Genomic DNA, 27,587 nt, shown 5'->3' with positions numbered 1-27,587 from the left:
CTGGGCAGAGCAGGCAAAACTCCTTTAATTTCTGGTGTAAAGAGAATAAAGGATGTCTGCAAGGGTGGTTGTGCTGGTATTAGCACACAGAGGGGTGCTGATTGGAAATGGGGGATATTTTTTGGGGATAACACAAAAAGGACCATGTGGGGTGTTGGTGACACCCCAGAGGGGTGCCCAGATGGGGCTGTGGTGGTTTTTTAGGGAATGACAGCTGGGGAGGGGTCCCATGGTGGGTGCAATGCTGGGGGGACACGGGGAGCCAGGGCATGTCTGTGTGGTCTAGGGTGTTTTTGGGGACAATACTCTGGGGACACCAGGGTACATCACTCCGAGGAGCTCCAGGACACACCACCCCTCGGAGCTCTGCAGGATGTCGGGGTCTCCATGTCCCCCTGCTCCTCAGGGCTTGTTGTCACTCCTCCCTGGAGGCTTTTGTGTCACATATTCTCAGGGGGCTCTGTGTCACCCCTTCCCAAGGGTTACAGGGGGTCTCAGGGGTCCCTTGTCCCTCTCCCCGGTGTCTCAAGGGTCTCTTGTCCCCATTGCTCGGGGTCTCAGGGGTCCCTTGACCGCCCTCCCCGGGATCTGAGGGGGTGTCAGGGGCCCATTGACCCCCCCCCTCCAGGGGGTCTCAGGGGTCCCTTGTCCCTCTCCCCGGTGTCTCAAGGGTCTCTTGTCCCCTCCCCGGGTCCCAGGGGGTCTGAGGGGGTCTCAGGGTTCCCTTGTCCCCCCTCCCTGCCATCGGACGAGCCCACGCCCCATCGCGGGGGGGGGACATCAGCAGCGGTGGGGGCTGGACGCGCCCAAGAGCGAGCGGAGGGGGGGCGTGAGGGGTGTGTGAGCAGGGGGCTGGACTTGGACGAGCCCATTCCTGCCGAAGGGGTGATCAACCTCACCCCGTTATGTCTACTCCCAGCTAGAGCCGGTATCCGAGAATTCCCAACAGCACTTCCTGTGAGAGGAGATAAAAACTCAGGATAAATTCTGGACGGACAGAAAATCTGGGAGCAGAAGGAGCAGTGTGGGTGTGGGATATCCTTTCCTCCCCCGTGCCGAGTGGAGCGGGCTGTGCGGGGCGGGGCGCAGGGCCGCAGTGGCGGAGCCGCCCCGTCGCTCGGGCGCATCGCGGTCGCCATGGCGCTGTGCGGCCGCTCCGTTCTCCTCCCGCCGCCCCCGCGACACCGGCCCCGGCCCCGAGCCCCGGGGCCCTTCGTCAGGTATCGGAGGGGACAGCGGGGAAGGCGAGGAGAGGGGTGACAGCCAGCGGCAGGGCTGCGCTGAAGGGGCTGTGGGGTGGGGAGGGGGTGTGCGGGGTGGGGGGATGTGTTGGAGGGGCGCCGAAGGGGCGATCTGGAGGATTCTGGTGAATTTAGAAGTAATTTGGTGTAAGAGCAACTGAGATTTTCACATCCGTGGCTCTGCTCGTGGAGGAAATAGCGTTAAACGCCGATTTGGGGGCGTTGGGGTGCGAGGGATGGGGAGCGCAGCGCTTTGGAGGCGCTGCAATCGAGGGGATAGGGAGAGGTTTTAAACCTTAAGATGGGGTCTTGAGGGGTTTGAGCTGGTAGAATTTGGGGTGTTCGCAGAGTTAACGGGGCTGATTTGGGGTACAATAGGGTTTAACACCTATGGAAGGTGTTGTGGGAAGGATGGGGGTGGGACAGAAGGGATGGGGCGTTCAGGAGAGGCTTTCCGGCTCTGAGCTCTGCGGGTGTTGCGGGCGGATTTGGGATCATTAAAGGGATTTTGGGGGCTGAAGCAGCGTGTGAAGGGCTGGGAACGAGAAAGAAAAGACTGGCCATGATGGGGACAGGTAGATTTGGCAGGTGGCTGCCGGGAGGGAGGTACAGGACGGCAGACAGGGGCCTGATGTGACCTTGTGGATGGAGGGATTGTCACCGGCAGAATCCTGCTGGAGGAGGAGGATGTGTGGGTGAGGAGCAGCAGGACATCCCCAGCAGGGCTGATGTGCACAGAGGGGCTTTGGGGTTGTGCTTCTGTAGGGGATAAACCTGAGACTGGTTTAGGAGGGGTCAGCGTGCGCTATGTTGACGATAAAAGAAAAAAAAAAAGGCTTGTGAAAGGCAGGAAAAGTGAATTTTAGTGTAGGGTTAGCTGAGGTTTGGGAGGGGCAGAGGGATTATGGAGAGAGAGAAAGAAGAGGTTGTGTTTGTATGGGGGTTTATGGATACAAAGGTAATAAAATTTCCTGAGCTCTGAAAATATGTTGGGTAGGGCTTGACAGGAGCCGGGGTGTGGGGACATGTGAGATGGTGGCATTGGCTCTGTGGGAGCTCGGGTGTCAGCTCAGGTATCCTTGGGTTGCCAGAGCTCTGTTTCCTTTTGGAGACTTAAGGTGCACCCATGTGTATGATGCTGCAGCCCATTATCCGAATGGTTTGAATTGAGGAAACGGCCTCAAGGTGTGCCAGGAGAGGTTTAGGTTGGATATTAAGAAATATTTCTCTGCTGGGAGGATTGTCCAGCACTAGAACAAGCTGCCCAGGGCAGTGGTAGAGTGGCTAGACATTTAAAAAGCAGTTAAAAACCATTTTTGTGGTGCTTAGTGATGAGGTTTAATGGTGGCTTTGGCAGTGCTGGGGTAACAGTTGGACTCGATGCTCTTGCAGAGCTTTTCCAACCGAAATAATTCCATGATTCTGTTTTATGGTACCACAAAAAGCACAACCCAGGAACTGAAGTGCTTGATGCTTTCAATAGTTGCAGCACAATACATGGAAGTATTCGGCAGTGGGAAGTCAGATAATCAGGGAAGGGAGACCTTGCACGTGAATCGCAGACAAACACTTGGCCAAGCTGCCTGGCTCTCTGCTTGCTGGAGATTTTCAATGAAAAAACAAACAAACACCCACACCAAACAGCTTTTTATCTGAAGTACAAGAAGGGAACAAAAGCATTTTCACTTTTTGGATGATTTGCCAGTGAAATGAGGAATTCTGCTGTGAAAGAGAGAGAAATGGAGGTTGCTGTGCTTGCTTGAAACACGTGAACACGGCTGGTTATGTTCCCTCTCTCCCCTTCTAAATTGAAAATAAGGCAGAAGGAACAGTGACCTTTTCAAATAATTTTTTTTCACTGAATAAATTAATACTAATTATTTAGAAAGAGCTTGGTATTTTTTTTAGAGCTGTGAACGATCTAAAAATTCATGATGGGTAATGAAATGCCAAGATGGTTAAAAAAAAATGCTGAAAGAGAAAATGGTTTCCACTCAAGCCTTCCTCTTCCTGAGTGATTTTTGTAATCTGAGACCCTGTTTTAGAGTTGTCATGAGAACATCCAGACTCTCTGAACATCTGCAGGCTTTTGAGCTCCACTGGGAGATGCAGCCAGCAACTGTAATTTGGTGCATTTGTAGGAGCCATGTCATCTGTTAATTTTTTTTCCTTCTTAACATTCATTTTTGTGCAGTCCTTTTTTAAATTTTTTTTTATTGTCAGGCCAGATGGAGGCCAGTGTTTGCCATAAATTTCCCAGGCAGTCAGCAGATAGCAGGCAGTTAATAAAAATAACTTAAAACAAAACAATCTGTTCCCCTCCCCCACCACCCCCAAGCTCCCAAACAGGAATGGAAAAATTCTTCAGACTATATAAAGACTAGAGAAAGGGCCAGAGATAATTCCTGGAGTTCTTCCACATGCTCCAGAGTTTTGGTCTGCCATGTGGCACCTCAGCATTGTAACGAGTAAAGAATGGGTTTGGAAATAGAAAGAAAAAATCCCTTAAGTGAGAGAGAAGTGCTGCCCAAAAAAGGGGAAGTGTTTTTGGGAGGTGATGTCATCTTTCCTGTGCCTGTGTTTGGTGGGGAATGAGTGTTTTCCTTGTGAATGCAGGCATTTCTGAACAAAAATCCTGTGAATTGCTTGTTTTAAATATCTGCATCAGAAAGTCAATGCAGATTTGTTGTATTTCAGAGCACTCTGCACCCACCCAATCTGAATTACCTTTATGTAAAACAGAGCAAGCAAATCCTCATTATTCATTATCCATGCTGGTAACATAATACAGATGAGTTCTCACCATGTGGGGGAAATGCAAAATGAGTCCTTGGGTTCATTTTTCTGTTATCTCTTCCTCTGTGCTTACCATTCTCCTGCTCTGTTGTTAATCACATCGTGGTTAAATTTGTGGCTTTTTGTTTTTCTTTTCCCATGAATTTTATTTGGGAGCACGGGACCAAAGAGTTGTTGTGGTTTCCCAATCAGTTTTTGTAGGGGACTTGTCTGTGATGCAAGATTAACAAATTTTCCTTATGTAATTATGCTGAGGGTCAGGATTTTGTAAGAGCACAGTTGCACTGGAATTATTATTTTTTTTTTAAGGAATGTGCTGTATTTTAGCAATGCAAAGACAGAGCTGATTTAAATTGAACTACAGGAGGAAAAAAAAGAGAAACAACCCCCATTGCTTGAATGTGGATGATTTTCTGCCACCTTAGGGAAATAAGAATGCTTAGGAGACTCTACAGTGAGAATTGAGGGGTGTGGAAGCATTTGATTGATGGCAATAGAGAGGAAGAAGAAGAGAAAATTGCCAGGGAGAGGAGCAGAGCTTTGGTGTGGATCTTTCAGCTGGAATTCTCCCGTTTTTGATCATCTCAGCATCTGATTTGGAGCTTTGTGGCCACGTGGCTGCAGAAGTTCTGGCCCAGGAATGAGCCCTGAAGGTGAATTTAGTCTTGAGGCGCTAAAAATCAGCTTTGATTTCTGCCCAAGGGCCAGGCAGTGCCCTGTCCTTTAATCACAGAGTGAATGATGGCAGAATAATCACCCTGGAGCTGCTGCTCTTGGTCACTTTTTCAATTATTGCCATTTTCTCAGCTGATAATATTTTTTGGAAGGGAATAGTTGATGCTCTCCATAATGTGCTGCAGCATAAGAAAATGAAAATACCGACTTTTTTTTTTGTAAATCAGCCTGTTAAAAAGGTTTTATTTCTTAAAGCTGAGGGTCTGACTGATGGGCAACACAGAATTTATAAATATCCTGAAAAAGTTTGTGATTGTGCAGAACAACATCAGGCAGATCCAGATGTTTAGTAAGGAGAGATTCAGGCTTGTTCCTTTGTGCTTTGAGGTCTCTGGATTACAGAATTGAATATTCCTGTCCATTAAAAATCAAGATTTGGTCCTGAATAGTCCACTTAAGATCATGATTTGATCCTGAAAATGCACGCAAAATTAAAATTTATTTATCTTTGTCCTTTTTTTCTCACTGTTCCTAAAAAATTACTTGATCTCCTGTTTATAGTCAATATCCCAATGCAAATTTCTCTCCCTATGTAGAGAAATTTGCAAAATAGGTAGAAAATTGACATCTCTTTTAAGGTGAGTGAATGTTGTGTTTTATGAATACCAAGCAGTGAAAGATTTATTTTGAAATCAATGAAATTCTGAGAGTCTTTAGCTCAATCTGGTGTCTGTTTTCACAGCTACAGTGAGGTGGGGATAATGTCAGACTGTGAGAAATCCAGGAAAATCCTGGATTCTTAATACAAGCAAACATTTCTGATAGAAATCATGAGGTCAACAAAAACCCTCAGAAATATAAACTTGATTTTTCAGGGGCTAAAATGGAAACAGATGTTCACAACAGAGAGTTAACAAGAAGTGAGACTTGGGGGAAAAAAAACCCTGTGATTTAATGTTATATTTTATTTATTTATGGTAAATTGGGCTGTTAATGGTAAAACCATTGACTTTGGTAGGATCTATTCAAGGTGAGGACAAGGGGCACAATAAAACAGAGCTGCAGCCTGCCAGGCTGTGGGAACCCTCTGGGAATTGGGAATCCAACAGGAATTGGGAATCCTCTGGGAATTGGGAACCCACCAGGAATTGGGAATCCAACAGGGATTGGGAATCCAGTGGGGATTGGGAATCCAGTGGGAATTGGGAATCCACTGGGAATTGGGAATCCAACAGGAATTGGGAATCCACCCCTGCCAGGCTGTGGGAACCCACCAGGGATTGGGAATCCACCGGGAATTGGGAACCCACCAGGAATTGGGAATCCACTGGGAATTGGGAATCCACTGGGAATTGGGAATCCAGTGGGAATTGGGAATCCAGCCCTGCCAGGCTGTGGGAACCCTCTGGGAATTGGGAATCCAGTGGGAATTTGGGAACCCACCAGGGATTGGGAATCCTCTGGGAATTGGGAATCCACCGGGAATTGGGAATCCACCAGGAATTGGGAACCCACCAGGAATTGGGAATCCTCTGGGAATTGGGAATCCACCAGGAATTGGGAACCCACCGGGAATTGGGAATCCAGCCCTGCCAGGCTGTGGGAACCCTCTGGGAATTGGGAATCCACCGGGAATTGTGAATCCAACAGGAATTGGGAATCCACCCCTGCTAGGCTGTAGGAATCTAGTGGGAATTGGGAATCCACTGGGAATTTCGAATCCAGCCTTGCCAGGCTGTGGGAACCCTCTGGGAATTGGGAACCCACCAGGGATTGGGAATCCAGTGGGAATTGGGAATCCAGTGGGAGTTGGGAACCCACCAGGGATTGGGAATCCTCTGGGAATTGGGAATCCAGCCCTGCTAGGCTGTGGGAATCCAGTGGGAATTTGGAATCCTCTGGGAATTGGGAATCCACTGGGAATTTCGAATCCAGCCCTGCCAGGCTGTGGGAACCCTCTGGGAATTGGGAATCCTCTGGGAATTGGGAACCCACCAGGAATTGGGAATCCTCTGGGAATTGGGAATCCACCCCTGCCAGGCTGTGGGAATCCTCTGGGAATTGGGAATCCTCTGGGAATTGGGAATCCAACAGGGATTGGGAATCCTCTGGGAATTGGGAATCCAACAGGGATTGGGAATCCTTTGGGAATTGGGAATCCAACAGGGATTGGGAATCCTTTGGGAATTGGGAATCCACCCCTGCTAGGCTGAGGGAATCCAGTGGGAATTGGGAATCCTCTGGGAATTTGAAACCCACCAGGGATTGGGAATCCTCTGGGAATTGGGAACCCACCAGGAATTGGGAACCCTCTGGGAATTGGGAACCCACCAGGAATTGGGAATCCTCTGGGAATTGGGAATCCAACAGGAATTGGGAACCCACCAGGAATTGGGAATCCTCTGGGAATTGGGAATCCACCCCTGCCAGGCTGTAGGAATCCACTGGGAATTGGGAATCCTCTGGGAATTGGGAGTCCAACAGGAATCCCAATCTGGGGATTCTCAGCTTCTTTTTTTGCCCCTCTCAAGCTCAGGATTGAAGGCCCTTGAGATGCTATTTTGTGTTCAGGTTTAGATGTTTATTATTTCTTATTTATATTGCAACTCCTGAGTTCTACAGCATTCTACCAACACGGCACAAAATGGCTAACTATCTTTTGTTACAAGGTTTTTAAGGCTAAACTATCCAATTAAGAAATGCCACCTAAATTATTTTCATTTTAACCCAATAACTAATCACTCATGCCCCGCAATGTGGATTTTTCTGTTCAATTACAAAATACTACCCAAAGCCATGAAGAAGAAGGTGAGGAAGAACAAGCAGCCACTGCCCTAAAACCTCCATCTTGTTTTATATATATATATTACTGTATTCTAAAACCTTAAACTCTAAGTTTTCCACCCTGTTGTTATATATTATATATTATATATTATATATTATATATTATATATTATATATTATATATTATATATTATATATTATATATTATATATCATATATTATGTACTATATATGATAATATATGTTATATGTTATATGTTACATATGCGTTATATATTATATGTTATATATTATATATATACATACCATATATTATATATAATATATATATTATATATAATATATATAATATATATAATATATATAATATATATTATATATATAATATATATATAATATATATACATACCATATATATATTATACATACCATATATTATATATTATATGTTAATTATATATTACACACTTCCATATTATATTATATTATATTACATTACATTACATTACATTACATTACATTACATATTACACACTTCTAATCAAACTACACACCCATAATCCCAGTGCTATCAATCAATTTTTGAAGGCTTCTCCACGGCCTCAGGTCAAATGGAATATTTTCTTGTGGGTCTGTGAATTTTAACTTTCAGCCCAGAAATTTAAAATTTACAACATCCAGGATTCCAGCAGGGATCAATGCTGATGGTGCCGCCTCAATTCTGGATTACCACGTCAAGAAAAGGCAGCTTGCACTCAGCTTAAATCCAGCCAGCAGCCAGGGGAAAAAGCATTGTGGGAGAAGAAACAAGATGGAAATTCAAGCACCATGTGGCTTTCTTGAGGAAATGGATTTGTTCTTTGTGATTGAGAAAGGCACAGTTGTTAATATTCCCTTTATTTGCCAACAGACGTGCCTCGCAGCGCCGTGTCTGTTACCGAGCTGTGACAGGCTGCCTGTTGTAAAGCGAGCTACTTTGCATAATTAGTGTGAAGACGTGAACAGATGAGCACTAATTCTTAGAAGTTAATGATTGTCAATTATCTCCCCCTTTTTTTTCCCCTGGATCTAGTCCAAGATTAGTGGAATATCAAGTACCTCAAGGTACAGTTCCTTAATTGGCCCAAGCACGCTTTATTGCCAGCTGTCACCCCAAAACGTGGCTTTGCTTTTTGACCTGCCTCAATCAGCAGTCAGGTCAGCTTGCTGCTGTTTGAAAGCATTATTTTCTTTTTTAATTCCTGGCCTGGAGGTTGTTTGGATCCATAAGCTGATCTGACCTGACACATGGCTTGCAGATCGTTAGTGCAGCCACAAAGGGGGTGAGGAGGATGACGCTGTCCCTTGCAGCACCAGGAGATTTTATCCTGCCTTAAACCCACACAGAAATCCCAGCTTCTGCTCAAAAGTGGTGCTGAAAATTCCCACTTAAAAAAAAAATAAATTGGTTCAAGTGGTTCAAAAATTCCCACCTTTTTCAACTTCTTACCTGCTCCAGAAGTTGCCTCTTAGATGCATAAATAACTTTCAGCTCTTGTCTTGCCCAAATCTCGTTGGAATCCAGGATTTTGGAGCTTCCTTAGGAGCATATTTCCAAACACACCTATATATTTTTGTTTTTAGCAGCAGGTTATTTAGGTTTAACTGTGGTTATGTAGGTGGTGGATCCAGAGGCACAACTTCCAGGGGAGCATCCCAAGGCCCACAGGTTGGTGTGGAGGTTGTTTCCTTTTGAATTTGTGCTGCTGGAGCCAAATGAAAAGGAGTGCTTGTTTTGGAGATGGGAAAAGTCATGGATTTTTGTTCCCAGGACAGTCTTTTTGTTTTTGGCAGATGACTGTTTAATGTGAAATCCAAGAAAATGCCTTTATTTTTTCCCCTCTCTGACTTTATACCCAGTTTAGCCTGTATTGTTTAAAAGCATGTTGTAAGAATTCTAATTATTCTCTTCCCTATTTCTGAATGGCATCTTTCTTCAGGCACACAAGTCTTCTGTGTTTAGTGTCAGCCTTTGAATATAATGATTTATCCGCACTTGAAATGACATTGAAAATTTTTCTGTGAAGGAGCTTTTGCAAAGAATTCTCTCATTCTCTCACTTCTTAAATAAGGCAAGGAAAAATATTCTGCTAAATGTCTGTTTAAAATCAAAAATGAAATATCTTTATTGGACATAACATCTTACTGTGAAATAGTGAATGTATAATTTGCTCTGTGCAAATTACACATTTTATGTCAGGACACACAGCACTGACATCCAGATTTACCTGGCAGAAATGTTTTAGCAGCTTAATCTGAGATCTTTTAGTGTTTTTAAAGGCTGCACCAAGGTTATAATTTATTTGAAAAATAATGAAAGTAATTCGAGGAGAGTAAAATTGCTAACCTGAAAAGTTAAAATAAGGAAGGAAATGCCCAACCCCAATTCTTCTTCCCTTTTTTGGCCCAGCACTTGAACTGGTCAGAAAATACTTCCTCAGAGCTCAAGAAGACAAAAACCTCATTTATTTTGTTTTTCTCTGCTCTGGTCTTCTTGCACAGGCTCATAACACTACTTCTTTTAAATGATAAATGGGTTTTTTTGGGTCATTCTTGTGTAGAAGCCTTTGAAATTAAAATTTAAATATCTTAGGAATAGCTAACCTTGTTTCATAGGTAATGTTTTTTAAAAAAATGGAAGAACTCTTTCCCCATGAGTTTCCATAATTGGTCTTAATCAAATTGAGTTCTAACCATTTTTCTATAAGTGATCAGTACAGGCAGGGAAAAAATAGTGGGAAAATCAAGATGTGTATTGCTGCTCTGTTTATGATGAATAAGAAGTTCTAAAAATGTTACAGATCCTTAAAAACCTATTTTTGCCTGGAGAATTAAATTTGCCTTCGCAGTTGACATGAGTAGCAAAAGAATTATTGCATCTTGTTTTTGAGGAGCTGAAGGAAAATCTCCTTCTTGTGCCCTCAGCATTTTTCCTGTTGACTGTTTCTTTCCTCACTTGGAGCAGGAGCAGGAACATGCATCTTCTGATATGGAAAATGTTTTATTAAAAATCACAAGGATTAAATTAAAAATCACAAGGAGCTGCTTGCTGTGTCAGTGCTGAAGTCCTTGGACAAGTTTTTTCTCCCAGTCCTTTAATTTGTCCTTCAGATCCTCTCAGAAATTGTGGGAACAATTCCTTTGCAGGCAGGTCAAGAAGGATTTCACTTATGGACAGCTTTGTACAAAAAGTTGCTTTCATGTTTTTGGTTTTTTTTTTTTTCACAGAGGCTCCAGCAATCCTGCAGCTGCTCCTCAAATAACTGTGGGCTTGTGTAATTTGTGTTGCTGTTTCCATACCAACAAATGAAATAAGTCCAATTTGTGCCCACAGTGAAGAGTCTGGGGATTTTTTTTTCTGCTCTCTATCTCGTGATATGGGAAGTGTAAAAAGATGAGCTCTGGATAGCTTGGAGTGAATCATCTGTCAGCCAGCTGCTCTGGGCTCCTGTTTGATGATGGGATGGAAATTTGCCAGAATGAAATACAAAACCTTAATTTTGTGTAGCTGTGAGATTCAGGTTTAGGTGAGGCTTGAAAGAAGGAATAATCAGCAGTTGTTTAAATGTGCAGCGTAAAGTTCAGTGTGGATTGTCAACAAACATCTGATTGTACCTGAGGAAGTCTTTGCTGTCATCAGTGGCTTTAATTTCTGTTTCCTTATCTAAGAGTGGATCAAAATATCCATCCATCCATCCATCCATCATCCATCCATCCATCCATCCATCATCCATCCATCCATCCATCCATCCATCCATCCATCATCCATCCATCATCCATCCATCATCCATCCATCATCCATCCATCATCCATCCATCCATCCATTCCCTATCCATCTCCATCCATCCATCCATCACCATCCATCATCATCTATCCATCCATCCATCCATCCATCATCCATCCATCCTCCATCCATCCATCCATCTCATCCATCCATCCATCCCATCCATCCATCATCCATCCATCCATCCATCCTCATCCATCCATCATCCCTCCATCCATCCATCCATCATCCATCACATCCATCCATCCATCCATCCATCCATCATCATCCATCCATCTCATCCATCATCCATCCATCATCCATCATCCATCCATCATCCATCCATCACATCCATCCATCCATCCATCATCCATCCATCCCCTCCATCCATCCACTCATCCATCCATCCATCCACCATCCATCATCCATCCATCATCCATCCATCATCCATCATCCATCCATCCATCATCCATCCATCACATCCATCATCCATCCCAATCATCCATCATCCATCCATCTCATCCATCCATCCATCTCCATCTCCATCCATATCCATCCATCATCCATCCATCCATCCATCCATCCATCCATCATCCATCATCATCCATCATCCATCATCCATCCATCCATCCATCCATCCCTCCATCCATCCATCTCATCCATCCATCCATCATCCATCCATCATCCATCCATCCATCCATCCATCCATCCATCATCATCATCCATCATCCATCATCCATCATCATCCATCCATCCACCCATTCCATCATCCATCCATCCTATCAATCCATCATCATCCATCCATCCATCCATCCATCCATCCATCCATCCATCCATCCATCATCCATCCATCATCCATCCATCCATCCATCCATCATCCATCCATCATCCATCCATCATCCATCCATCCATCCATCATCCATCCATCCATCATCATCCATCCAATCCCATCCATCCATCCATCCATCCATCCATCCATCATCCATCCATCCATCCATCCATCATCCATCCATCATCATCCAATCCATCATCCACCCATCCATCCATCTCACACCCATCATCCATCAATCCATCCATCCATCCCATCCATCCATCATCCATCCATCCATTCATCCATCCCATCAATCCATCCATCCATCATCCATTCCATCCATGCAATCCATCCATCCATCCATCATCCATCCATCCATCCATCCATCCATCCATCCATCATCCATCCATCCATTGATCCATCCATCCATCCATCCATCCACCCATCCATCCATCCATTCATCCATCCATCCATTCCATCCATCCATCCATCCATCATCCATCCATCCATCATCCATCCATCCATCCATCCATCCATCCATCCATCCATCCATCCATCATCCATCCATCCATCCATCCATCCCATCCATCCACCCATCCATCCATCCATCCATCCATCCATCATCCATCCATCATCCATCATCCATCCATCCATCCATCCATCCATCCATCCATCCATCCATCCAATATAAACTGAAATATTCCAGCTAAAAAGAACAATTGAGGAATTCAGAACTGAAACATTTGACCTAAAAAGGGATAAAATTCATCTGGAGACTGCAGTGACTTTGTGCCTCCCATGGAAGCATCTCCAAATGAAATTTGTCTGTCTTTTATCACTGATGTTTGAATTTCATTTAGATTTGCCATAATGGAAACCTTTCATGTGCATTCTTCCTTTCAGAAAAAGTAGAGCATAATAATTGTAGTATTGCTGAAAAGACCTATTTGCTTTTTTGCTTGGCTAAAGTAATGCTGAAAATAGAAATATTTGACCTTACTTTATTGTTTGTTTGAACTGCTCATAAATTTAGCTCTGTTTGAGTGTTTCTGTGAGAGACATTTGTTTCCTGGAGCTGAACAGCTCATATAAACAAATCTATAAACAAGAAATCCCATTCAGTAATATCAACAGTGAAATTTCTTGTCTTTTATCTGTGTTTAAACAAACTCCCAGAATGTTGCCTGGAAGCAAAAATTGTGTTGCTCTCTGTGTGGCTGTTGTAGCTGGAAGATGCATATTGGGCAACTGAATTAAAATTTATGTAATGAACTATTCACTTTGATTATAAAAAATCTATCTGTTTGTCGCAGATGGAATTTTTGCCTGGTTTAAAGATAAATATTGGACAACTGAATTGAAATTTGTATCATAAACTATTCATTTTCATGGTTAAAAAATCTTAGCAATACTTGGTATTGTTTAATTTCTCTTTAATGTTTGAATTGAGGATCTTGGAGGTCTTTTCCAACCTTAATGATTCTCCTGCTGGTGCTGGAGGTGCCAAAACTTTTTCCCAAATTTTTTCCCAAATTTTTTCCCAAACTGTTGGGATATTGGTGCATCTGTAGTCCCTTCAGATGTTACTTTAGTTTTGCTTCTCTGGTAGAAAAGGGAATTTCTGCTGGCCAGGTGAGAGCAAACCTGAGCAGCAATTTTTGCCAGGTTGGAGATTAACAGAGCTCATGGGTTGAAGGAATAGTTAAAATTCCTGGCTTCTCTCCGTGCTGTTGACTTCATCTTTTAGTGGGCAAAAATAATCATGAATTGTTTGATTTAAGGTCCATTTCTCAAGGAAAAATCCCCCAACAAATTGAAGTGTGTGTCCATTTACTTTCTGTAACAAAGAAAACAAAGCTGGGTCAGCTCTTCAGCCTCCCAGTTTGACATTTCTCACCAGTGACCTTGAGGACAAATTCTCTCTTTTTTTTTTTGTTTTTTTTCAGCTGCAGCCGCCTCCGAAATATTCAGACTATTCTGACACAGAGCAGCAAATCTCAGCCTGATGGAATCCTCTGCATTTTAGGTTAGTGTTACAATTTTTGTTCTCATTATGTTGATAAAGATACCACGAGTTTCAGAAAGAAGAAATTCATCTTGTTGCTGCAAGACCCAGCCTGTTTTCTCAGCTGATGTTACATTCTCTTCTCCCTAAACAATTCTTCATTTTATTTAGTAATTTTGGGCAAAGGATTTTAAACAGTGGCCTAAGAAAGCTGGAAAACAGGAGTTAAATGTTAAAAATTCATGTGGTTTCAGGGTTTTATTTCTTCTGGGATTGGGAGAAAAGGGCAGCAGGAAATAAAGGTGCACATGCAAATGTGCTGTGGGAAAATATCAGGGATTTTGTATTGCTTTAATACCATTGCATTGATTCTTATTTCATATTATATACTCAGTGTCAAGGTCTTAAAGGAAAAATGCAATTATGATTGAAAACTTGAGTCCTTAGAGAAAAGGACTGAGGAGTAATTGTTTAAATAATATATTGCAGTTTAAGAGAAGAAATCTGATGTAGCCCTAAAGAAGTGATACCACAGTCTGGGTTTTTTGGAGTTTTATTTTGTTTTTTAGTGATGTAGCAAGAGAACTTAAAGCTCATTTACTGGACCACAGCATAAAATTTATAAATAAATATATAGATGTCACCCTGTTCTTCTAAAGTGCCTCTAAGCCTTCTAATGTTTACATTTTTGTAATGGAATTTCTCAAGCACTTTTCATGTAAATAATGATTGTTTTGCATTCCTTTCTAGAAGAGGAGAGAATTGATGGACTGTTAGTTTGGCCAGTGTGGTTAGAGAGGTAGCAATTTCATCCTCCAATCCATAGTCACTTTTGGAATTCTATAAATATCAAGGTCCAGAAATAAATGTACCTTTTTTACCTTAAACATCTCAGCATTTGAGTGTCATTCATTTCGTATTATAACATATATATAATTATAGATATACATAAATAGATATATATGAAATAGCTGATTTATAATAGATAATAAGTTATAAAAATGATAAATAGATAATAATTTATAGTAGATAACATTCTTTTTTAGACAACATGACCCTGCATTCTCTGGGGTAAGAGGTTAAGTCCCTGACTAAGTAGGAACTGTACAGCCAGAAGCTCTGTGAGGTCACTGTGTCAGCCTTGCAGTGAAACTTAATCATGCAGGATAAACTCCTTGGGTTCTGCCTTTGCTGCTAATTTAATAAATAAAACATGTTAACTACTGATGACTCTGCAGTATTTTTGAATTATTATTAACTCTGAGACTGCAGAAAGTCCCAGGTAAGGAACGGGCACTGAAAACATGGCCCAGCTTTAAGGAAAGCAGAGGAATTGCTGTGTGGAATCCTCAGTGTTGTGTGGGGGATTTAATTCTCTTCAGAAGAACATAACTCTTCATAAATAAGCCCTTGTGGGGTGGAACTATGGGAGGTGTGTTTTGTTGGGAGATTTGTGCTTTGCCCTGATCTCTCAGCACCCACAATGGGACTCTTGTGTGCTCTGGCCTGGCTCCTGTAGCCTGCAGAATTTCTGGCATAACTTCCATGAGACAGGCATGTCAGTGTTGTAAATGCTTTAAATCTGTCAGCAAACACGAGTTTCTGATGACAAAACCCATGTAGTTTTACATCCTCTTTTCTGTGTGCAAAGTGGATACTCACAACTGAGGATTTTTACAGGCAGTGCATGTTCTGTTTCACTTGGCTGCTTTTCATGGCCTGCAGTTCATGCAGCTCCCTCACCTCAACTTCAGTTTCAAACTGGGCTGGGAGATAAAACCAGAATAAACTTCCACAGCTGTTGTAGTGTGCTGTTAAGTTCCTTGTGTTATTCCCCCAATTTATGTATTGTTCTCCCCTATTATGTGTAAAATGGTTTCGTTCCCCCAGTTTTTCCCGCCACTGCTAGCCTGTCAGCTAAGTTGCTATGGTAACCGCTATTCATAGTTGCCGATATGTAATTGCTCCTCCCCTGGTTTCCCTTATAAGTGAAAGTTGTCTCCTCCCTGTCCAGTCAATCACCCCCTTCTCCTCCCAGGTTTCGAGAACCTTCTCCTCTCTGGAGATGGTGGCTGGCTGGGGTCCCAGGACACCTCCTTTACCTTTTGATTATTGGTCTCCATGGAGTGTCAGTTCTGTGAAGTTCATCCCCTCACCTTTCCCGATTGGTTCCGCCTGTACCCACCCCCCCTCCTTTATAATCCTGTTTCACCCCCTATTGAAGAAACTTTTTCCCGGTTGGTTTCCCCGCGTTTGGATCCCGCAACACCTTCAATAAACCGATGTTTAACCCCCGGGAAATGGTCAGCTCCGTTCCTCCCCAATACCAGCGGTGTGAGCCAGTCCGCAGCCAGCACAGCCCGAGGCCCTCAGACGCCGAAGGGCGCTGGCCAGGAATTGCAGAGGGGCGTCGGCCTTTCGCCCTCAGCTAGGCGGACTCTAAACTTCGGGCCACTTACACCCCCCTCTGCACACAGCTTTACTTCAAGTTCATTAATATTTGTACTGAAATTAAACCCAGCACTGGAGATCCCAGAGAGAGATGAGAACTGACCCGCTGTTGATACAAGTATTTAAATGGAGCTACAGCTGATTTTTAAAAGGAATTCTCTAATCTGATTTTGAAGGGCTTGCATGGTGACATTCCTGCATTCTTTGCTGGGGAGAAAAGGCCTCACAACTGACAGGAAGAAAGAATTTGGAGGTTGGAATGTCGAATGGCTTTAAAAAAGCTGGCAGGTCTCAGCTGAGTGTGTTGCTGTTCAAACTGATCTACTTAAATGATTCTGTAGATTATTTTCTATCATAGTGGTGTTTCTTAGCATCTTACATTTCAGCAGAGATTTTCAGCTCCTGGTTCAGGGATTTCTGAGATGTGCTGTGAGCAGGGGGTGTCTGTAACCACTGCAGTTGTAGCTGCTCTGATTAAACAGTTTCACCATTCAGCACAGCTGAGCTGATTTTGCAAATATTGATATTTAGTTTTTATTCTCCTCAAGGAGAGTGGGGAGACTTTCAAGGCTGTCCCAGTAAATATGTATTTTACTTTGGTTCTGTTCACATATTGCCTTTTTAGATTATAAATAATCCTGATTATATATTTAGGTAATATATTTTATATATTATAAAAATATATATTAAATATAATTGAAATATAGAATATGTAACATATAAAATGATAATATTATACAAAATATATAATATATAATAGTATGATATAATTATATAATCTAAAGATATAATCTAAAAATTATATAAAAATATAATATATACTATATATAAAAATATAGTATATATGATATTATATATGTAATTTAAATAGATAATATACAATATATATAATTATGTAATATATATTATATAATTATGGCATATTTATATGGCATAATATTAAAATAGAAACTGTGTGATGTAAGAGACTTTTTTGTAACTGACCCAAGACATGGAAAAGATAACCAAGAAATTCTTCTCATTGTCCTCTCTGGATGGAGATACAACAGGATTCCAAGGAAAGAATTTTTGCCTCCTTATTGGGAAGGCCCAGAGTCTGAGGAACTGAATTGATTTACAAGATGAAGGGAAAAAGTTGACAATAAACAAAAAAAATCCTTAGTTTGAAAGGAATATTTGCATCATGTATGAGATATATGAATATACAACAGGCTATTGCTTTGAAGGGTTAATCCTTTGTTGGAGAGCTCTGCTTTTTGGGGCTTAGTGCCCAGGAAGCATCCAGAGATCCACAATTCTTTGCTTTTATTATTCTTTATTATCCTAACTCTGACTGTCCAAATCCTTATTGCTCTATTTTTTTTAATGACTATTTTTATAACTATTTTATTACTCTTAAACTTTTACAATTTGAAACAAAATGATTGACTTTTTTTCACACTTTCTGCCAGTTTCACAACCCCGAGCAGGAGGGGGAGTTCCAAACTCCCAGCTCAGCTGGAGACAGGCGTGGGGCTCCCCTGATTCATGGCCTTGCCCATTGTTCTGGGGAGGACTCCTGATATGCTCTTATCTCGGTCATTGTTTCATTTCCTGTTTGTTTTCTGCTGGCTGTATCTGTTCCTCCAACTCCATATGTTGCTGTGGAATTGTGCTAAAGCTTCCCTGTGAAAGCTGCTGTCTGGACAGGATACTTGAAAGATCCAAGGAAACCACAAATTCCAAATATTCTGCAGAATTGGTGGTTTTATGTTAAACAATTACCTTCCCTCTGTGGCTGTCAGTGCTCTGCAAGCAATAATTCACTCATGTCCTCTATTATAAATTTGTCAGCTGTCCCCCTTCAAGATCTTTTGTTTTCTCTTCCCCTCCTTCTGTCACTAACTGAAAAAGCTGAGGTTTGACATTTGGCTTGGAAGATCTTCCCTGCTCTAAGCAGCTGTGCCCAGATAAAATCTCAAACTCTTCGACTGATGGTGACATCAACTTTTTTTTTTTTTTTTTTTTTTTTTAAGTGAGGGCAGTTTCTCATTTTTCTTCTGATCTTCCAGAAATTAGAATCAGAGAGTCATAGAATGGTTTAGATTCAAGGGACCTTAAAGATTATGTAGTTTCAGCTTGGTGCCATGTGCAGGGACACTTTCCACTATCCCAGATTGCTCCAAGCCCTGTCCAACCTGGCCTTGGGCACTTCCATGGATCCAGGGGCAGCCACAGCTTCTCTGGGCAGCTGTGCCAGAACCTCAGCACCCTCAGAGGGAACAATTCCTTCAAATATCCCATCCATCCCTGCCCTCTGCTATTGGGAACCATTCCCTGTGTCCTGTCCCTCCATCCCTTGTCCCCAGTCCCTCTCCAGCTCTCCTGGAGCCCCTTTAGCACTGAAAGAGACTTTGAGATCTTTCTGGAACCTTTTCCAGCTCTTTCAGTCTGTGTGTGCCAGATTATTGCTCCTCTGAGCCCTCAGAAGGTGCCTGAGTTAGGCAGGTGGTCAGTGGAGCAGATTATCCTCAGGAGATTGTGTGTGCTCACTTCCCAAGGCTGCAGCTGATTCCATTGAAATGGAGTTCCTAAAACAATGGGACAGTTTCTATTGGAATAGAAATCCCAATATTATCAGTTAGATGGTGCCTGAGTCAGTGTGACCCTCGCTGCTGAGCCAAAGGCAGCACTGTGGTGTTTTACCCCAGAGATACCTTGGCTGCTGGAGATTGCAGCGGGGCACTGAACAAGTCCAGGCTTGTCAGGAACTCCGTTTACCTCAGGAGAGAGAGCTTCTGGCGATGGTGAAGAGAAAAGGAGAGGATTCTGCTGGTAGGTTGCCAGATGTTTATTCCATGGTTACATGTCGGGTTTTCGGCTGTTTGAAGGGCCTGGAAAGGCCCGGAGTGGCCTTGGGACAGCCCGCGTATCAAAGGACGAGAAGAGGCTTCAGTTCTTCTTTCGGTTTTTATGTTTATTAATTGTTTATCTAAAAGATTTTCTTTCGGCCCGACAGAGATCTGCTCAGCAGTCAGCCATGAGCACACTGTGCCGCCCTCCGTACAGCCACCTATCTTTATACCCATGGTTACGTGTACAATATTTATCATTTTTCCCCAATACCATTTATTCTTATTACCCGGTGCACTTTCAGTAATAACCAATCCAAAAGTGCCACCATCACCAAAGAAGATGGAGGAGAAGAAGAAGAAGAAGAAGGACAGGACACACCCCAATTCCTCCATCTTACTTCTCTAAACCCCCCTGTACAGAAATCCTAAACCCTGTGTTTCACTCTCTAATTAACTAATCCCTTCACCATTCACCCTGGTGAAGTCCTCCTATTCTCATACAGGTGTCGTCTCCCGTGTAGGGTCAAAGTCCAGCCACCAGACACTTCTGGCAACATTCCAGGACTCCCGGGCCCCCCCAAGGGTGGTCTCGGTGGCTCGGCATCTCAGGACTCAGATCCTGAGATCCCACAGTTACAGAGGTCTGAACCGGGGCAACTGCTCCACCAGAATGGAGGCCGCATGGTCTGATTAACCTTATAAGCTCCGGGACAGGGGAAGGGGAGGGGACAGGTGAGCCACCAACCAGGTGAAAGGGGCAGGGTCTCAAGGGACTAGGGACACCTATCCAATGTCCCCCAGGCCTGAGGGACCAACCACACGACGCCTTGCTGGAATCTTAAGCCTGATTGACAGGGCACACTCAGCAAGGGGCGAGGGGGAAGGGAGAGAGGCATAGGCACACCTGGGAAGGGACCCGGAAGTTTAAAACAGGACATTGCAACACACCGCAACAAGTTTCTTCCTGAAAGAAGGGAGTCTCCACTTGTTTGTAACTAAAATCCCACCTAGACACAAGGGCTTGGCAGCAATATTTGTTTGTTGACTCCATCTGAATTCCAGATTACATTGGTGTGCCTGCTTTCATGAGGCTGAAAATATAAATAAAATATTAAAAATAGAAATATAAATGAATGAGAGGTCAGAAACAGCAGGAGAATGAAGATTCCAAGATTATGGCTGGAAAAAGAAAACCTTTGAGGGCTGAGAAAGCTGGGACAGATGTGAGGCAGCTTTCCACCAAATCTCAGATACCTTGGAGTACGTGTGAGCTACCAAAGTCACTGAGCAAACAAAGAGTTTGTTAAGAGTTTTTGAGATGTTCAGTAGCTGGATGCTGACACATCATCTTGTTAGCACCCTAAAGCTGAAGCATAACATGAAAAAGGAGCATAAACAGCAGAACCTGAGGTTTGTTCCAATTTTTGCCAAGTCCAGGTGACTCCTGACTGGTTTGGTTTCCAGTTCAAGTGCTGAGACTCAAATGTTCAGGCCATGTTATTACATTATCAATGTCCTGATCTCTCTTTTAGCAGTGCTAACAAATCCTATTTTGTTGGCAGCCATCCCACTGTATCCTAATGTAACAAATCCAAATTTGTTGGCAAGGATTCCACTGAATTCTAATATAACTTGGTAGGAAAACTCGCCATTAGAGGAATTTTTTGGCAGTCAGGACTGGTGAGCTCTGTGAAAAAGCAGCAAGGATGTTGCTTTATGTGCACTTTTATTTGTTTGAAAAAACTGGATTTTTTACAGTAGAATTATGACTGTGGCTGTCATCCAGAGGGATGAAGATTGATGAAAATAGTTTCTAAATCTGTGACCTCATTCCTTCTTGAATTATCTTCTATCTCATCATTCTCCAGATCTTCAGTTGTTTTCATTTAATTTTCCCAAGGACCAGGAAAGGTTTCCTTGGAAGCTTTTTGTGCCCCATATTTTCTGTCAGAACATCTTTTCACAATTTGTCAGAAGCCTGCAGTGGTTTTCTGTGGTGACTCAGGGATTGCTCTATAGCACTGATAAGATAATGTTTAATCATGTATTCTAAAGCAGGAGATTTGGGTCACAGGATTAGTTTGTTAGGAAGCTTCAATCAAGAACATATTAATTAGAATGCATCCTGCATCCAGACAGATGTTTGAATTACTAGAAAAAAACAGAATTTTGAATGCAGAAAACAAGAGATTTAAATTTTTAAAGGAATATTCGTGGATTTAGGTTGAAAGAGGGATGTCAGCATGTGGCAGTGATCTTGCAAAATCTCCTTTTTCCCTACCCTGTTCTCTCAGTGAGCTCAGCTGGGGAGTTGAGTTCATAGTCCTGCTTTCAAGTTTAATAAATTGAGGAAGAAAAGAAACTTTTCAGGTGTGCAGTGTGAGGACACACAGCAATTCTCCTGTGGTTTTGCTTTGCAGGGATAGACAGTCGATACAATGAAGGGTGCAGAGAACTGGCAAATTATCTGCTCTTTGGTTTGTACAACCAGAACAACAATGACTTTGAAAGGACAGGTTTTCCTGAGGAAGTTCTGGATGGTGAGTAATGTTCTCAATGTTTTTTACCTGTTCTGGACAGAAGATGAGCAGAAAAAGGGACATAAAAATAAAGGTCATTAAAATATAATTGTAAAAATATATTTATAAAAATAAAGGTCATTATAAAAATAAAGGTCATCAATCTCAAGTTGTCTGTATATGCCTGAAAATATCTTCTTAGAAACAATGCTGAAGGACTCATTTTTAAACATCAAAAGATCAAACATATGAAATGTATCTCAAATGTTGTAAACTTACACAATTACAGTCCATTAGTTCAGTCAATGTGTGTATGTACATGTGATTAACATTATTTGATCACACCTCTGCACTTCTAAACTTGAGCTCTTTTTCACTTCACCACATGAACTCACCTTTGTCACACTGGGAATGTGGCCAACCCCTGTGATCACAGCTTGTTATTCCCTTATTTGCATGAAACTTTTGGTTGTTGGCTGTGGCTTGGTAGATTTTACTTGAAGCAGCTCTGATGTAACATCAGCTGGAGTTTAAATTCTGGAAGTGCTCTGGGAAGGCTCATCCTGAGGACAGGCTGATGCAAGTTCAGTGCAAGACTTGGGAATTGCTCCCCAGTTGTCTGGAACAGTTACACGTGCTTGGAGCTGCTCCTTCTGCTGGTTTAAAAAAAAATCAGGAATTGCATTCACATAGCTGAACAGTTTTCTTTTTTAATGAGGTGCATAATAGGAAAAAAAAAAAAGTTTTCTGTTCAGTTTCTTTTGTGTGTGGAGTCTTGATGCTGGAATATTTGTTGTGCTTGTTGCAGATATAATCATATTAATAAAACCTGACAGTGTTCATCTGTACTGCAACCCTGTGAATTACAATCAGCTTTTACCCTATGTGGCACACTGGAGGAACTTGCATTTCCACTGTCTGACTGAAAATGAGGTAAGTGAAAAGTGAATGCAGACAAGATTTGCTAATGAACTTGTTAATGAACTGATCCTTAAAGTGAAACTTTAAAAGATATTTTTTCCAGAATCTTTTTTTTTCTCTTTCTTCCTCAGCAGGGGAGTGATATGTGTGTACATCTGGGTATTGATCATTTGCTAAAGTGTGCAAGAAGAATATGTTGTCAATACTTTTATTTGTTGGAGTGTGAGGACAAATTGCTCCTCTCTCCCACTAATTGCTGCTGTTCTGACCTGAGTCAGTGATCTCTTAATGAGGAAAAAATGTGGGTTGTGAAAAATGCCAAATGTGAATCAAATATCACAGTCAACGCTGAGATTTCCCACATCAAAGCAAAAGCAATGTTTGCATTGGCTGCCAGTAGAATATTAGGAAAAATGGGTGTAGTAAGTCCTTTAAAATCAAGAAACTTCATTATATATTTTAATTTTAACTATTAAATCTGTCTGTTAAGAGCTGTTAACCTCACTTTCACTACATCCCACGACTGATGTGAGTTTCTTCTTGAACTTAAAAATCAAAGTATTCTAGAAAAAGTCCATTTATTGTTGTGAAGTATTTTTAGAGGAGTAAAAAATGAAAATACTCTTTGTCTGGGTGTAGAATAAGGACCTTTTCATTCCAGTGGGGACTGGAAATGCTCCTTCCTCATTGAGTTCTGTGTAGTTCCTTTTCTAAGTTAGAATTGTTCTCAATTCTGCAGGGAGTGGGTTTGGAGCCTGTGGTGCTGAGTGAAGCCAGTGGAAAAAAGGAGTGGGAAAATCAGGGAGAGAAACTTTTTGTTCTCTTGAGTTTCCAGCTTGGAAGCAATGGGATTTACAACAGCCTGATTGTGTTTTTATGTGTCAGTGATGGGGCTTAGAGTAGACTGATAGTGTTTTTATAGCTTAGATCACAGAATTAGGAAATAATTCAGATTACAAAGGACCTCTGGAGATCATCTTGTCCAACCTCCTGCTTCAGGGGTGAGATCAGATCAGATTTCTCAAGGTTTTTTTGCAGCTGGGTGTTGAAATCATCCAAGGATGACTGCAGAACCTCTGCTGCATTTTCCCACTATCCTCCTAGTGAAAAAATGGTTCCTTTTGTCAAACCCAATTGTTTTAAATAAAGACTTTTGTCATGACCACTGTGGAGAGCCTGACTTCACCATCTCAGTAAAATTTTGGTGGTTTTAGCTGCAGATACTGAGCAAGGCTGGATCTCTCCTTCTGGGACAAGTGCTGATTGTGGTGACCCTCCACTGATCTTGCTCTGGTTTATAAATACCTTGTCCTTGTGTTGAAATCATCCCAGGATGACTGCAGAACCTCTGCTGCATTTTCCCACTATCCTCCTAGTGAAAAAATGGTTCCTTTTGTCAAACCCAATTGTTTTAAATAAAGACTTTTGTCATGACCACTGTGGAGAGCCTGACTTCACCATCTCAGTAAAATTTTGGTGGGTTTGAGGTGCAGATATTGAGCAAGGCTGGATCTCTCCTTCTGGGACAAGTGCTGATTGTGGTGACCCTCCACTGATCTTGCTCTGGTTTATAAATACCTTGTCCATGGATCCCAAAATTTGTTGTGGATACAATTCCAGGAGTGCAGCAGAGGGGGATAATTCTTGTTAGGATAGAACAGCTGAGCTCCAGGTTCAAACATGCCCCAGCTAAACCTGAAGCCTGGTTTCACAAGGCTTCTTTGTTGCCAAAATCCTTGCTGAAAGGGCAAATCTGATGCTGAGAGAACATTTGCACTTTGGAATCAGGAGCAGAGAAGTTCTTACCACACAGTTGCAATCTCAGCTATTGAATTTTAAGCTTCATCTGCTTATGGGCTTTGATATGATTTATTGTGGTAAAGAACCTTAATCACACTTGAAAAAAATGATGTAACTGGCAAGGTGAACCCTGTGCCTTGTTCTTTGGGGAAATGAAGGGAAAAGTTTGGTTTTGGAAGCTGAAAATACGGTTTTGCTTCATTGCTGTTTGGTGTGAGTGAGCTGAGCACTTCCAGTCACATTGCCAATGTATAAGAATTGCCAGTTTCCTAGATTGCTGCTGGAAGACAAACAAAACCTTGCTGTGTCAGGCTTTAAGTGCATCCTGTTTACAGGAGAACTGCCTGCAGTGGCTTTTAAATGCTTACTTTAGTGATAGAAGTAACTTCATAAAAATGAAACCAAAAAAGCACAAGAATTTTAGAAATAAATAAAGCAGTGCTGTACCTGGGTCTGGCAAAACACAGAGTTTCTTCTTCCTTTTTTTCCTTCCAGCTTGCTTTAACTAGACCACAGGAATTTAAGAGAATATCCTAATTATTGGGGAAAAAAAATCCCATATTACTAAAAAAATGCCCATGTTCAAAGTGACCAAATAGGATAAAATACAGAAATTTGCTGTAGTAAATTTTGGGGTACCACAGTTGAACTGGTTGCAACAGAAGATTGTGAGCAAACCTTTAGCACCCTGCCAAAACCCAAGTTCTTGTTCCAATGACATTTTTAAGTCTTGAGAAACTGGCATTTGTTTGGGGCTTGGCTTTGAGCTGCAGCTTTGATCTGAATTCATGGGATCTGAATTCATGGGATTAAATTCAGACTTGGCTTAAAAGCACTTGTCCTTAAAAGAAATGTGTTGGGTGTACCCTGAAGCCCACAAGAAGTTTATAATCATATCATTTGCCTTGATAAGAAGCTCAGAGCACTGCACATAAAAATAAAATAAAATAAAATAACATAGGCAAAACACCTCTGCCTTCTGATCTTGCTCCAGAAAACAAGTGGCTCTTGAAGAAACCAGCAGGGCTAAACCTGTTGGTTCCAGACTTGCTGCTAAACTGCTTTTCAGCTCAAAGTCAGTGTGTTTGCAGCTTTGTGCTCTGTTAGAAAAATGACTTTGGTGTGATTTGTCTCTTCACTCTGGTTTTTATGCTTTTCTGAATATATTTGCTCTTCAGTCTGCTGAAGTCTTCAAACAGTGTCCATGAGGGTTTCTCCTCTTCCTGCCTCCTTTTCCTGCAGTTCACCTCTCCCTCAGACCAAAACTGATTTTCTTTGCCTAATCTGTGACCTGCAGCTTATTCTGTCATTGATTTTCCTGGCTCAGTGTTGTTTAGCTGGTAATACAGTACCTTATTTTCATTTTTTCCCCTCAGTGGCACGTTTTTGTGGCCCATCAGTTGGTATCCTCACAATTACTTTTATCTTTCAAATCTGGGTGTTGAAAGACTTGACTGAAAGCTGGAAATAAACTCTATAATTATGCCTTCATATGTCATGATTAAAAATCTTGCTTTGAAATTTGACTTTTTTTTCAATTTTCCATTGGCTTGAGTCCATCCCTGCCATGATGAGATTTCCAAAATCCCAAAGCACCTCCCAAAAATGGGTGCTTGAGCTTCAGGAGGCTGTAGGTGATATTTTAATGCTTTTTATGCTGCATCTTCTCTTTCCTACCAATCAAAGCAGGGCATGCCTAATCCAATTTGATTTGAAATGGCTTCTTTCAGTATGAAGATGAAGAAGCTGCAGAGGAATTCAAGATTTCCAGCTTTGTGGACATGGTCAGGGATTGCAGCCGCATTGGGATCCCCTACAGCTGCCAAGGTAGGGTGGGTGATGCTCAGAATTGTTGGTTTTTGGGTTTTTTTTTGGTCTATTTTTTGTTTTTTGGGGTTTGTCTTTTGATAAGGTTGAGATTGAGGGTACTTGAGATGGTATTTCACATTCAAATTTAGATTTTTTTTTTTAATTTAAGTTGCAGTTTCATAAGTAGTGAGTTCTGTAATATTTTACTAATAAGGTATAAAAGGCTAACTCTCTTACTTTACAAGGTCTTTCAAGGTTAAACTATCTAATTAAGAAATGATATTTGAATTATTTTTATTTTTAACTCAATAACTGATCTTTTGTGTCCTGCAATGTGGATTTTTTGTCTAATTTGAAAATATTACTTAAACTCATGAAGAAGAAGGTGAGGAAGAACAACTAGCTACTACTTTAAAACTTCTATCTTAGCTTTATATATTATTATATTTTAAAACTTTAAGTTTTCTACTTTGTGATATCACACACTCTTACTCAAATTATACACTCGTAATTACACACTTCATATATGTTATTATATTTTAAACTTTAAACTCTTTTTAAGAAGAAGGTGAGGAAGAACAACTAGCTTCTACTTTAAAACTTCTATCTTAGCTTTATATATTATTATATTTTAAAACTTTAAGTTTTCTACTTTGTGATATTACTGTTATTCAAATTACACACTTGTAATTACAAATTACACACTCGTAATTACACACTTCATATATGTTATTATATTTTAAACTTTATGTTTTCTACTTTGTGATATTATTCACTCTTATTCAAATTACACACTTGTAATCTTAGTGCTGTGAATCAATTTTGGAAGCCTTCTCTACAGCCTTAGGTTAAATATAATATTCTCTTGTGGGTCTGTGCTTTTCAAAACAGAAAGTTTAAAATTCTCAGCGTCTAGAGTTCCAACACAGAGTGTGGAAGTGTTTTTGCACCCTGCAGCTTCAGGGAATGAAGATTTCCTTGCTTTAGGAGACAAATAAGGATTAGTAAGTCTTTAGTTTCCTTTTAGCATCTTTTCCCTGAAGAGTTGAATTTCTTTCTGAGAGCTGGAAGCCCTCAGAGTTCATTTGGGGAGCGAATTCCCCCAGTGTGAGGCAGAGAAATGATTTGCATTCAGAGCA

General features: G+C 41.6%; 1 protein-coding gene across 1 annotated transcript in view; it reads left to right on the top strand.

Moving 5' to 3' along the window:
- Positions 1-1,089: 1,089 nt before the first annotated feature.
- DNAAF9 (dynein axonemal assembly factor 9) overlaps positions 1,090-27,587 on the top strand; it is a 91,251-nt gene continuing 64,753 nt past the window's right edge. Inside the window, exons 1-5 of the mRNA XM_064712040.1 lie at positions 1,090-1,220; positions 14,056-14,135; positions 21,820-21,939; positions 22,727-22,851; positions 26,370-26,466. Of these exons, the coding sequence (XP_064568110.1) occupies positions 1,138-1,220; positions 14,056-14,135; positions 21,820-21,939; positions 22,727-22,851; positions 26,370-26,466 (505 nt within the window). The 5' untranslated portion in view covers positions 1,090-1,137. The remainder of the gene's footprint in view (positions 1,221-14,055; positions 14,136-21,819; positions 21,940-22,726; positions 22,852-26,369; positions 26,467-27,587) is intronic.

The sequence above is a fragment of the Zonotrichia leucophrys genome, chromosome 4 (assembly GCF_028769735.1).
Source record: "Zonotrichia leucophrys gambelii isolate GWCS_2022_RI chromosome 4, RI_Zleu_2.0, whole genome shotgun sequence".
Lineage (NCBI taxonomy): Eukaryota > Metazoa > Chordata > Aves > Passeriformes > Passerellidae > Zonotrichia > Zonotrichia leucophrys.
The sequence above is the reverse complement of the archived record's forward strand: the minus strand, read 5'-3'. Positions and strand labels throughout refer to the sequence as shown.